Source organism: Talpa occidentalis, unplaced genomic scaffold (genome assembly GCF_014898055.3).
Source record: "Talpa occidentalis isolate TD23 unplaced genomic scaffold, MPIMG_talOcc4v2.1 talOcc4.16, whole genome shotgun sequence".
NCBI lineage: Eukaryota > Metazoa > Chordata > Mammalia > Eulipotyphla > Talpidae > Talpa > Talpa occidentalis.
Window position 1 is genome coordinate 41797702 of NW_023601653.1, and position 12300 is coordinate 41810001.

Consider the following 12300-nt stretch of genomic DNA (forward strand, 5'->3'; position numbering starts at 1 on the left):
GAAATCACTCAGACATCTCTGTCACATGCCAGGAGCTGTCAGGCTTCCTGATCTTCTCTGGCTGTAGTCTTGGCTACAAGCCACACACCGCATCCACCCCCAGGATGCACTCACTCCTGGATTGGGGATTCTCTACTCTTTGGGGGTAATCGCCCAACCTTCAGGGCTTCTGTCGGCTGTGGCTCCAACACTTGGCTTTCATAGCCACCAATGCGACACGCAGACCCCTGCACTCAGGCCAACCCATTGCACAAGCACATGGGTCGAGGATCCAAACTCTGCATGTGGCCTCTCTCGGGTCCCCTCTTTGGCTTGGGCTCCACCCAAAGCCACGTTCCCCACCCGTTCCCCAAGGACGGGTTCCTCAGCTCCTCACCCTCACTCGAGAACGAGCAGGGCATCACCCACAGGTGATTTTATGAGACTCACTGGCCTTCCTCAGCTTACTTAGTGCTTAACAGCCACTCAGGGCTTCCCAAACTTAGCATCAATACCAGCTTTTGCCTTCTCAGTTGGCTTTTCTCCTCTGCCTAGCTGCTGGGCATACACAGGTTGCTTTTGGCCATCAAGGCCCACTGGCCACTCCCAGATTCCCATTTCCTGGGGTGTACAAACAATGGCATCCTCCCAGGGTCCCAAAAACTTAACTTGCCAAAATTCCTCCGCCTTCTGGTGGAATTGTCAGTCCAAGTTCATCAGTCCAAGTCCATTAGTCCAAGTCCATTAGGCCTCTCCCTGCCATCAGAACTGGCGAACTCTGAATCATGGTCCTTTCCTTCCCCGATGATTCTGCTGCCTCAGGGGTCTTTGGCTGGTCCTCTCAGGCCATCTCCTTCACGCGAGGTCTCGTCCTGTAGCTCTGAGATTTTGTCCATCTCCTGTGCCGCCATGATGCCTCCAACGTTGTCACAGCCAAACACAGTCTGTTACTCCTTAATCCCTCCAGGTCTTTGGAGGGCTCCATACCCATCTGCATGGATCATCCTGCCGACTACGCCAATTTTAGGGGCAGGAAGACCACCGTGCAGGTTTTCTGATCTAGCAGACTGGGTAAAGGAGGAGTCAGAGTCCTCAGTGGTTTTTTGCAGGTCTTTTATTGGGATTTATTGGGTACACGGCAGGCAGGGGTGCTGGGGGGCCGGGAGGCTGGCAGGCCTCTCAGCCCCCAGCAAATTTTCACTCTATCTGGGCTCTCTGGCGTTCTCTCTCCTTCTCTTCTTTTGGCTTCTGTTCATTTTTGGCTTCTACTGGCGTCCCCGTGACACTGCCCTTTAAAACACAGTCAGCCTAGGTGAATCTCATCTACCTATGCCCACACCCTACTCCAGGTGCCCGCCATCAGGCATGCATTCAGGACCGCAAGGATCCATCATCTATCCTGATGGCAGGAGGGCAGAAAAGCCTGACATTTTTCCTTACCCTACAGGTGTGTAGTGCCAGGATGGGAACTGAGCAGGTTTTCTAGGATCCAAGCAGACAGGCGGGTAAAGGAGGAGTCCTAGAGCCCTCGGTGGGTTTCTCAGGCTTTTATTGAGCTTTACATGCATCACAGCAACCAGGTACACGGCACGCAGGGGTGTCAGGGGCCAGGTGGCCAGTAGGCCTTCAGGCCCCAGGCAAGTCTTCACTCTGGCCTTCTCTGTCCTCTTTCTCCCCTTCTCCCTCCCCTTCTCTCTCCTGCCTCTCTCTCGCTTCTGCTTCTCTTGGTGACTACGTCAGTACTCCTCCCATGGCCCACAGAAGTAAATAAGACAGCTTACAACAATGTAACAACTGCAGGTGCCCCATCAGGCAGGGCAATTCTAATGGTGGGAGGGCAGAAAAATCTGAAAAACCATTTACCCTACAGGGTGGAACATACCCAGCACCTGAGAGGCCCTGGGGCCTCTCTTTCCCTGGAAACCCTCACTAGGATAAAAATCCTTTTTTAATGTTTAGTTTAAAAGAGTGGAGCCACTTGGGTACTAAGACATTTACCCTATTCCAATCAGTTATTTTATTTCATTCCCTGGTCTTTGGCCATAGAGACAGAAATCTGTATGTGGCACAGCAAAATCTTGCAAATGTCTGCTAGGCCGGTACCACTGGAGTTTTGATGTGCTTGAGAAATAACTGGAAACCTTGTCAAAATGTAGATTCTGGGTTGGGTCCTGAGATCCTAGGAACTGCCCACATGACCCCTCCACCCCCAGATCAGACTTGGAGATGAGAAAATCCTTGGAGAACTCCAGGTGTGAGTTCTGTAGGGGAGGGACCACCTTAATCATCATCATAGCAATAGGATGCACATTACAGAGGATTTGTTAAATGAGGGAGCAGGTAGGTACTTGGTTTTATTTAGACTTGGGTTAAATCCTGGTTTTTCAATAGGTCTATGCTCCAAGCCTTAGTCCCATCCCTGTAAGGCAGGGATAATAATAATAACATCTTACCTCATGGGATTGTTGGGGAATGTTGGATGCAATACCATTTGTAGGCAAGAATTTAGGCTCTGTGGTCAGCCTACTTGGGCTCAAATCCTGGTTCCACATTTAGTTACTAGTAACTTGGTTGAGTTGCTTCATTTCTCTAAAATGGAGCTAATAATAGTATCAACTACAAGTAGCTATTGTGAAAACAGATGAGAAAATCCAAGTAAAGGACTTGTCAGGGTGTCTGGTAATTGTAAGCCTCTTACTGTTGAGAGCAGATGAGAAAAGTTTGTGTCAAAGTATAACCCTCTTTCTTTGGCATTTCTTCTCTACCTCAACGAATAATGATATTTTCCAGTTTTGGGCAATTACTGATAATTGTTGCCTTAAGTGTGGTGAAATATAGGAGATGATCCTAGCTGGATGCAGATAAATGTCACATAATTTTTATTTTATTTTTTTTAAAGATTTATTTATTTATACAAGAACTGGGGTACAGGTCAGACACATGGGAGGGTGAGAGAATTCACCAGAGAGAGCAGGGAGCAGAATAGGCAGATGGACCAAAGACACTGCTGAGGAGAGCAGCAGGAAGACAGGAGAGGTCTGCCACACCATGTGGGAATCTCCCTGGCCAGCCGGGAATCTAGCCTTCGCTGCAGAGGCTGCAGCTTCACAGCATGGCGCTCAACCCGCTGCGCCACCAGGGAGGCCCCAATGTTCACATATTTTAATACTTACCTCCTGTTCTCATCTGTCATTAGAGTTATTGTTTTTAGAAGCCAGGAAGTATGTAACAAAATTTGAGTCTCTCTTTAGATTTTCTTAAAAGAATTTGGGGCAACTCTTGCCGCAAGACCCTGTATCAACCAGCCCTTTTCCCTTGTTCCTGTATCTCTTTCAGAGTTCATGGACTAAATGTGCTTTAATTGGCAGGACCTTTGAAAGGGTTCCCTTTCTTTAATGTCTTTCTGCCATCTTAGGGAAGAAGATCCCATAACATCTTCTAATATTCAGTTTTCATGTCAGAAAATTCTTCCCTTGCTTTAATCAGTCCTGTTGTAAATTAAAGTCTATGGCCTAAATTAAAGACTTCTCCTAATTTTACTATTTTTCCCACCAAATGAGACTTTTCTTACCTCTCAGTCTTCTTTATTTTATTTTATTTTTTTTTCATTTTCATTCCTGTATTTTATTTACTTAAGCAAACAAACAGAAAAAGCCATGCACTTCATTGCTGATGTACAATCTCTCAGACCCAATAAATAGCCACTCTCTTTTCTTACTTTCAATTCTATTGTTTTTTTTTTCATGTTTCCAATGTTTTATTATTTTTTTATAATAAATTTTATTTTTATATTCCCCATACAATTGCAACCCCCCCATTCGGACCCCAATCCCTCCCCTCCCGCCCCCCACCCCGCAAAAAGTGTCTCTGGTTCATAGTTTTTTGTTGATTTTGATTTTCACTTTCTTATAGTTATTCATTTTCCTGGTCCCTTATTTAAGTTTTCTAGATTCCTGCTATGAGTGAGACCATCCGGTATTTTTCTTTTTCTTTTTGGCTTATTTCACTGAGCATGATCCCTTCCAGTGCCATCCATGTTGCTGCAAATTGCATGTGTTTATCTTTTCTGAATGCTGAGTAATATTCCATGGTATATATGTACCACATCTTCTTGATCCAGTCATCTATTTTTGGGCATTTGGGCTGTTTCCAAAGCTTAGCTATTGTAAACAGTGCTGCTATAAACATAGGTGTGCAGGTGCTCTTTGGAATTGATGTTTCTGTGTCCTTTGGGTAAATACCTAGGAGTGGAATTGCTGGATCATATGGAAGCTCTATGTTTAGTAGGTCAAGAAATGTCCACACAGCTCTCCATAGTGGTTGGACCAGTTTGCACTCCCACCAATAGTGCAGGAGAGTTCCTTTTTCTCCACAACCTCGCCAACATTTGTTGTTGCTAGTTTTTTTTAATATGTGCCATTCTCACTGGTGTAAGATGGTATCTCATGGTAGTTTTGATTTGCATTTCCCTGATGACAAGTGATGTTGAACATTTTTTCATATGCCTGTTGGCCATTTGCATTTCCTCTTCAGAGAAGTTTCTTTTTAGCTTTTCTGCCCATTTTTTGACTGGGTTATTTTCTTTGTTGTTGTTGAGTCTCATCAGCTCGTTGCACATTTTTGTGATCAGTCCTTTATCATTAGTGTTGGGTGCAAAAATGTTCTCCCAGTCAGTGGGGTTTCTCTGTTTTTGTTATTGTCTCTTTTGCTGTGCAGAAGCTCTTTAATTTGATGTAGTCCCAGCTATTTATCTTTGCCTTCACTATCACTGCTTTGGGTGATGTATCTGTAAAGATGTCTTTGATGTGCAAATCACGTAGTGTTTCGCCTATATTTCCTTCTATGTATTTTATGGTTTCAGGTCTTATGTCTAGTTCTTTAATGCATTTTGAGTTGATTTTTGTGTATGGTGTGAGGTAGTGGTCAAGCTTCATTCTTTTGCATGTAGCGACCCAGTTTTCCCAGCACCATTTATTGAACAAACTTTCTTTGCTCCAATGCATAGTCTTTGCTCCTTTGTCAAAGATTAGTTGACCATAAATCTGTGGGTTTATTTCTGGATTTTCTATTCGATTCCATTGGTCTGTATGTCTGTTCTTGTTCCAATACCATGCAGTTTTGATGATTATGTCTTTGTAGTATAGTTTGAAGTCTGGGAGTGTGATGCCTCCATTCCCTTCTTTCTTTTTCAGGAGAGCTTTGGCAATTCGGGGTTTTTGGTGATTCCATATGAATTTCATCAATAATTGTTCTATTTCTTTGAAGAATGACATTGAAATTTTGATTGGAATAGCATTGAATCTGTATATTGCTTTTGGTAGGATGGCCATTTTAATAATGTTTATTCTTCCAATCCATGAGCAGGGGATGTCTTTCCATTTCTTTGTGTCTTCTTCTATTTCTTTTAACAGTGTTTTATAGTTTTCTTTGTATAGGTCCTTTACCTCTTTTGTTAGATTTATTCCCAAATATTTGATTTTTTTTGTTTCAATAATAAAAGGGATGGTTTTTTTTGATTTCTTCTTCTTCAGATTTATTGTTTGTGTATAGGAAGGCTACTGACTTTTGTGTGTTGATTTTGTATCCTGCCACTTTACTGAACTGATTGATGAGTTGAATTAGTTTTTCTGTGGAGTTTTTGGGGTTCTCTATGTAGATTATCATATCATCTGCAAATAGTGATAGTTTGACTTCTTCTTTTCCTATTTGGATTCCTTGGATGTCTTTCTCTTGTCTTATTGCTCTGGCTAGGACTTCCAGTATTATATTGAAAAGCAGTGGTGAGAGTGGGCATCCTTGTCTTGTTCCAGATCTTAACGGAATTGCTTTCAGCTTTTCACCATTGAGAATGATACTGGCTGTTGGCTTGTCATAGATGGCCTTTATGATGTTGAGGTATGTTCCTTGTATCCCAAGAATTTCAAGGGCTTTTATCATGAATGGGTGTTGCACTTTGTCGAAAGCTTTCTCAGCATCTATTGATATTATCATATGGTTTTTATATTTCTTTTTGTTGATGTGTTGGATAACGTTGATTGATTTTCGGATGTTAAACCATCCTTGTGTCCCTGGAATGAATCCTACTTGGTCGTGGTGAATTATCTTATGGATACATTGTTGGATTCTGATAGCTAAAATTTTGTTGAGGATTTTTGCATCAGTGTTCATTAGGGAGATTGGCCTGTAGTTTTCCTTTTTTTGTGTTGTCCTTGTTCGGTTTTGGTATTAGTGTAATGTTGGCTTCATAGAACGTGTTTGGTATTGTCTCTTCCTTAACAATTTTTTGGAAGAGTTTGTGAAGGATAGGCACCAATTCATCTCTAAATGTTTGGTAGAATTCGTTTGTAAATCCATCAGGTCCTGGGCTTTTGTTTTTGGGGAGGTTTTTGATTACCATTTCAATTTCGCTGCTTGTAATTGGTCTGTTTAGGTGTTCTATTTCTTCTTTATCTAGCTTTGGGTGATTGTAGAGTTGTAGGAATTTGTCCATCTCCTCTAGATTGTTGAACTTGTTTCCATACAACTCTTCATAGTAGTTACTGATTATTCTTTTTATTTCTGCTGTGTCCATTGTGATTTCTCCTCTTTCATTTCTGATCCTGTTTATTTGTGCTTTCTCCCTTTTTTCTTTTGTGAGCCTGGCTAGGGGTTTGTCTATTTTATTGATTTTTTCGAAGAACCAGCTCTTGGTTTCATTAATCTTTTGGATTGTTTTTTTAGTTTCAATTTCATTTATTTCTGCTTTGGTTTTTATTATTTCTTTTCTTCTACTGGTTTTGGGGTTTTTTTGTTGTTCTTTTTCTAGATCTTTGAGTTTCGAGATTAGGTTGTTTCTTTGAGTTCTTTCTTGTTTCTTGATGTGAGCTTCTATTGCTATATATTTTCCTCTTATTAATGCTTTTGCTGCGTCCCATACATTTAGGATATTGGTGTCCTCCTTGTCATTCAATTCAAAGAATTTTTTAATTTCCTTCTTTGATCTCCTCATTAGTCCAGTGGTCTTCCAGTAGTGTGGTTTTTAGTCTCCATGAGGTAGGAAAGTTCCTTGCCTTCTTTTTATGGTTTATTTCTAGCTTGATGCCTTCATGGTCAGAAAAGATGGTTGGTATGATTTCAATCTTGGTGTATCTGTTGATGTTTGTCTTGTGCCCCAGTATGTGATCGATCCTGGAGAATGATCCGTGTGCGCTTGAGAAAAATGTGTACTCTGTTTTTTGGGGGTTTAGTGTTCTATAGATGTCTGTTAAGCCCAAATGCTCTAGGTCCTTATTTAGAGCTTTACTTTCTTTACTTATTTTTTGTCTTGTTGATCTATCCATTGTTGATAGTGGTGTGTTGAAGTCTCCCACTCCCTGCGTGTCCAGTCAGTCACTTTCAGGCACTGGTCTGCCCCGGCTTGTGGTGCTCCTACTGTTTGGCTCAGACTACTGGGCAACTTGAGCTGGCGTGGCTTCTTGGAGCTGTCCCTAGGTGGGCTACTGTCCTAGAGGTTGGGCTTTTTTTTTTTTTTTCACCCCATGGCCATCTGGCTCCTCCAGGAGGGGAGCTGCTGCTTTTTTTTTGGTCCATTGGCACCAGGATGGAACCCATCCCTTAACGGCTTTGAGCTGTTTTTTCCTTGTCAGCCCCACCGTCCTGGAGACAGGAAAAGAATGAATTTTGTAGGGTAATCCACCTGCAAGCCCTCGTGTCTTTGGGGAGTTAGTGTTTGCCTCCAGGGCCCCACCGTATGGAGCAACCGCTCCCGTGCCTGAATTTTGTTCCTTGATTTCAGTTCCAAAGTGAGGGTCTTCCAGCATCGCGGGCTGTCAGCCCTGGGGTTCTGGGTGTCCACAGAATGGCGTTTTCTGGCAAGCTGCAGCTCCGGGGTGTGTCTGTTTGTCTGGGAAGGTCCTTATTCTTTCTTCATAGAGGAAGGAAGCTTTGCGGGATAGAGTATTCTTGGTTGACATCTGTTTTCTTGGAGTCTTGACTATGTCCTTCCACTCTCTCCTGCCCGTAGTGTTTCTTCAGAGAAGTCTGATGTCAGCCTGATTGGTTTTCCTTGAATGTTATTTGTTCTTCCCTCTTGTCAGCTTCATTATTTTTTCCTTGTTGGATTCTTGGGAGTTTCACTATTATGTGTCTTGCTGTATTTTTCCTTTCGTCATGGAAGTTTGGGTTCTTCTTGCTTCTTGTATATCAATTTTCAGCTCCTTCTTCACATTTGGGAAGTTCTCTTCAATTATCTCCTGGATATTTTCTCTGTTCCTACATCCTCTCCTCTCTCCTTCTGGTATTCCTATAACTCTTATATTTCCTTTCTTCATTGTGTCAGATAGTTCCCGAAGTCTGTCTTCATTCTTTTTCCTTCGTACTCTCTTTCCTTTTCTGTTTTGGTTCTTTTTATTTCTGTGTCTTCAAGAGAACTTATTCGTTCTTCCATTTCATCTATTCTGCTTTCATTGCTTTTCCCAGAATTCTTTAGTTTCTTCCATTAATTCTTGATCTGCATTTCTTTACTTCCCTCTTTAGGGACTCAATTCATTCTTCTGATCATTGATTATTTTTACCTTATCATTGTTTTCCTTTATGAGTTCTGTCATTTTTTTAATCATGGCAATTTTAAATTCTCTTTCTGGAAGGCTCAGAAGTTCTTCCAAGTACTGTCGTTGCAATCTGGGGGGCTGGTTTCTTTTGTGGTGTGCTTCTTCCCTGAGGAGTTGCTCTGTTGCTGTGTTTGGTTCTTCTACTCCCTACTGTCTGTTTTCTAATTTGCCGTATGCGTTGGGACACTGTGTTGCTGGGACTGGCCGCATCTTGGGTGGCTTCTCTGCTCCCCTCTGGCTTCCGGGAGCCATCTGTCAGTTTCAAGCAGTCTTTACTGAAGAAAGGTCCCTGTTCTAAAATGCCGATGTGGGGACACTCTCTCCTGTGCTCCTGGTCTGCCCCGGCGGTAGGTTCCCTCTCCCCCTCTGGGCTTAGACTGCAGGCCAGAGGTGTTCTGGTGTGGGCGAACTTCCCCGGCTCACCTCTGGCTCCTGAGGGAGCCTTCTGCAGGGCAGTCTTTACTGAAGAAATGTCCCTGTTCTAAAATGGCGATGCGGGACACACTCCCTGCGTGTCCAGTCTCAGGCACACTCTTCTGCGCGCCTGGTCTGCCCCGGCTTTGGGTACTCGCTCCCCCTGTGGGCTCAGACTACTGGTCGGCAGAGGCCCGGCGTGGGCTAACTTCCCAGCTGGCCACTGGCTCCTCCAGGAGCCTCTGCTGGTTTCAAGTCGCTAGGTGGCACCAGAGATCTCTCCTAGATCCCTTGGGGAGCTGTTTTGTTTTTTTTTTTCACCCCATGGGACAGGAAACAGAGCGGGAATGGTAGGGTAAACCTCAACGGCTTTGGGGTGCTGTGTCTGCCTTGTGCCCCACCGTCATGGAGAACCCACGCCCCGAATTTGTGCCCCGATCTCAGTTCCAAAGCCCTCAGGTCCAGGACGCGGGCTGTAGCCCAGTTCAGTGTCCACAGAATGGCGTCTTTTGCACCCCGCTCCCGTGCCTGGGTGCCTGGTTCCTGGATACTCAGTGAGGGACTTTCACCTCAGTGAGGGTCTTCGCGCGCATCTCCCTGCAAGCCTAGGTCACAGGCGCAAGGGGCCCTGGGCACCGCGATCCAATCGCTTTTGCTTTTCAACGCGCTGCTTTCTGCGCAAGCTTACCGGGTGGCCCGGGGCTGTGTGCTGGTCCTGGCCCTCCTGGGGGGCGGGGTCTCTGTAATGGCGCCCGGAGCTCACCTCCGAGGCGAATCCTGCAGGGTTCTCCGCAGCTCCTGTTCATGGGGTGTGGTGGCTGCAATAGTTCCTTTCCACTCACAGTCCCGCTTGCTGCTGTAGTTTGTTCTTGTTGGTCGTTTTAGTTTGTTGTTTTCCTCCTCTCTGCCGGTCGGAGAGTGCCGCCTCTGTGGGTGGGGAGGGAGCAGCAGGGTTCTGCGCTTTCCTCCCCTTCTAGTCCTCTTTTATGGCAACCTTCTTCTTCGGGTAGTTTGCTGGAGTCACCCGCCCGTTTATCTTCCGTGTCCCAGTTCTCACTGGGACCTGCCCGCTTTTCCTCCCTATTAACTTTTTTAATGGAGATCTTACTCGCAGCGTCTCCTTCCTCCATGCGAGCCCCAACTCTCCTGTGCCATGAGGGTCAGTTCCCTGGCTGGGGATCAAACTCAGACAGTTTGACTATAATGGCCTTTTCTTTGCAATAACTATTGTTTTCATAATGGGGAATTTTTTTTAAATTATAAATTTAGGCCATAAAGTTACAGTATGAATCCCCAACTATATTTGATCATTCTTAGAGCATTCTGAGTTCCTATTTGTATATATGTGTATTTGGTTCACTTTCTCAGACTTCTGACTCTTTCTCAAGTCCCAATCCCGCTGAAGAGGAGATTAAAAAGAGGAATGATTATCTTCCTAGCCCTGTACTGACATTGTACACACACACTCTCAATTCTTCAGTAATGCTTTGAGATAAATGTAAAAGCTTTACTCCCATTTCACAGGTGAGAAGACTGATAAACAATATCATTAATATCATTATGTTGTACACCTGAAACCAGTATAATGTCATATCATTTATAGCTCAATAGAAAACAAACAAACAAAAAAGGAATAAGGTGAAGTACTTACTCTTGGAGCACTTTTGGTTTATTTGGTAAGACAAGAATGTAGACAATTAACATTAACAAAAATTCCAAAAAGTAGGGGGCATTGAATAGGGCTGTGGTACCCAATGATAACTTTTAATGTGTAATGTGTTTCGGTAAGTGGTAAATTATTTTGTCATAATGTGAAATATCAAATCATTTTGAAATTAAATGTGTTATGCATGTCTTTACAGCAAGTTTATTTCTGATCGAGAAAGTCGAAGAAGTCTCACTAATAGCCATTTGGAAAAAAAGAAGTGTGATGAATATGTAAGTGTTATTACAATAAAGCATGCTTATTTTTTTAAATAACTTGGGACAGTTTAATTCATGTATCATTGTACCAAAAGCATAGTTACTTTTATTCACCACTATATTTCTTGCATCCTATGTGTCTTCTTCTAAAACCCATTTAAGAATAACTGTGGAAGGAGATCTTGAATTAGGAACTATATTGGTTCCTTACAGTGCTTTAAAGGCTGTGATGAACTTTTGGGGACGTTTTTGCTTAGTGTGAATGTTTGTCTTTTTTTCCAGATTCCAGGAACAACCTCCTTGGGAATGTCTGTTTTTAACCTAAGCAATGCCATTATGGGCAGTGGGATTTTGGGACTTGCCTTTGCCCTGGCCAACACGGGGATCTTACTTTTTCTGTGAGTACTGACATTATAGTACTTTCTGTTTTGAAATAGTATTTTTTGGATGTTTCTGTTCAGATGTAGAAGAAATTGAAAGTATTGCTAAATGTATTTATTTTCATGTTTTTGCCAACTTGGCTGTTACCCACTTCATAGTGTTTGTTTGAATGATTTTTGAAGATGCACCTAATATTTGCAAGAAAGAAGGAGCGAATCCTTTCACTAATCATAAATACTGAAATGAGTGTTTATAAAAAGGATTAAAACATGTAAAAACAAAATTTTGGGGGTATTTTGGATTTTGCATGTCTCAGCCAAGTATGGCGCAGCAGACCTCTCCTGACTCGCCCGCTGCTCCCCTCAGCAGTGTATTTCAGTAGATCTGCCTGTTCTGTTCCCCACTCTGTCTAAGGTGAATCCTCTCACCCCCACATCTCTGGCCTGTACCCCAGTTCTTGTAGGCATAAATAAATAAATCTTAAAAAAAAGTCTCAGCCCAGTAATCAATGGTAAGAGGTATTAACCCAGCCCGTCACCAAGTGCATGTTTGGCTTGTCACAACGCCTGTACCCAAAGATAACTATAAATTGATTTACAGTAAATATTCAAGAAGCATAGGAGTTTTCAGTGTTTGGAAAGTGAAAAATTAGCATGTACTTTTCCTTTGAGAGAAAAGAAAATGCGCAATTTTCTCTTTTAAATAAGTTCTTCTTCCTGTTGAGTGGGACCTTCTCCAGATGTCCAGGGGGCTTATTTTCAGTTGAAACAAAATTATCCCAGAAAACTTCTCACCCAGTTTGATGCTCCTCTTAAACCTCAAAGGGGTGTGGGGGGCACTTTGCCTGGTGAGGTAAGGAGGAAATTCTTCTCTCCCAGACCTAACCACTCTAACACTTTTTCATTGACCTTGCTCAATAATCTTCATGCTCGGTCATATTTTTTAAAGATTTATTTGTGCATACAAGAACTGGGGTACAGGCCAGAGGTGCAGGGTGGGAGGAGTCACCAGAGAC

At 43.1% G+C, this 12300-nt stretch overlaps 1 protein-coding gene across 5 annotated transcripts in view; it reads left to right on the forward strand.

The window, feature by feature from the left end:
* Positions 1–12300, forward strand: part of SLC38A1 (solute carrier family 38 member 1) — a 71768-nt gene that overhangs the window by 22619 nt on the left and 36849 nt on the right. For all 5 annotated transcript variants that reach the window (XM_054696276.1, XM_037514099.2, XM_037514097.2 and 2 more), the window contains 2 exons: positions 10844–10919; positions 11187–11302. In XM_054696276.1, coding sequence (XP_054552251.1) covers positions 10844–10919; positions 11187–11302 — 192 coding nt within the window. The remainder of the gene's footprint in view (positions 1–10843; positions 10920–11186; positions 11303–12300) is intronic.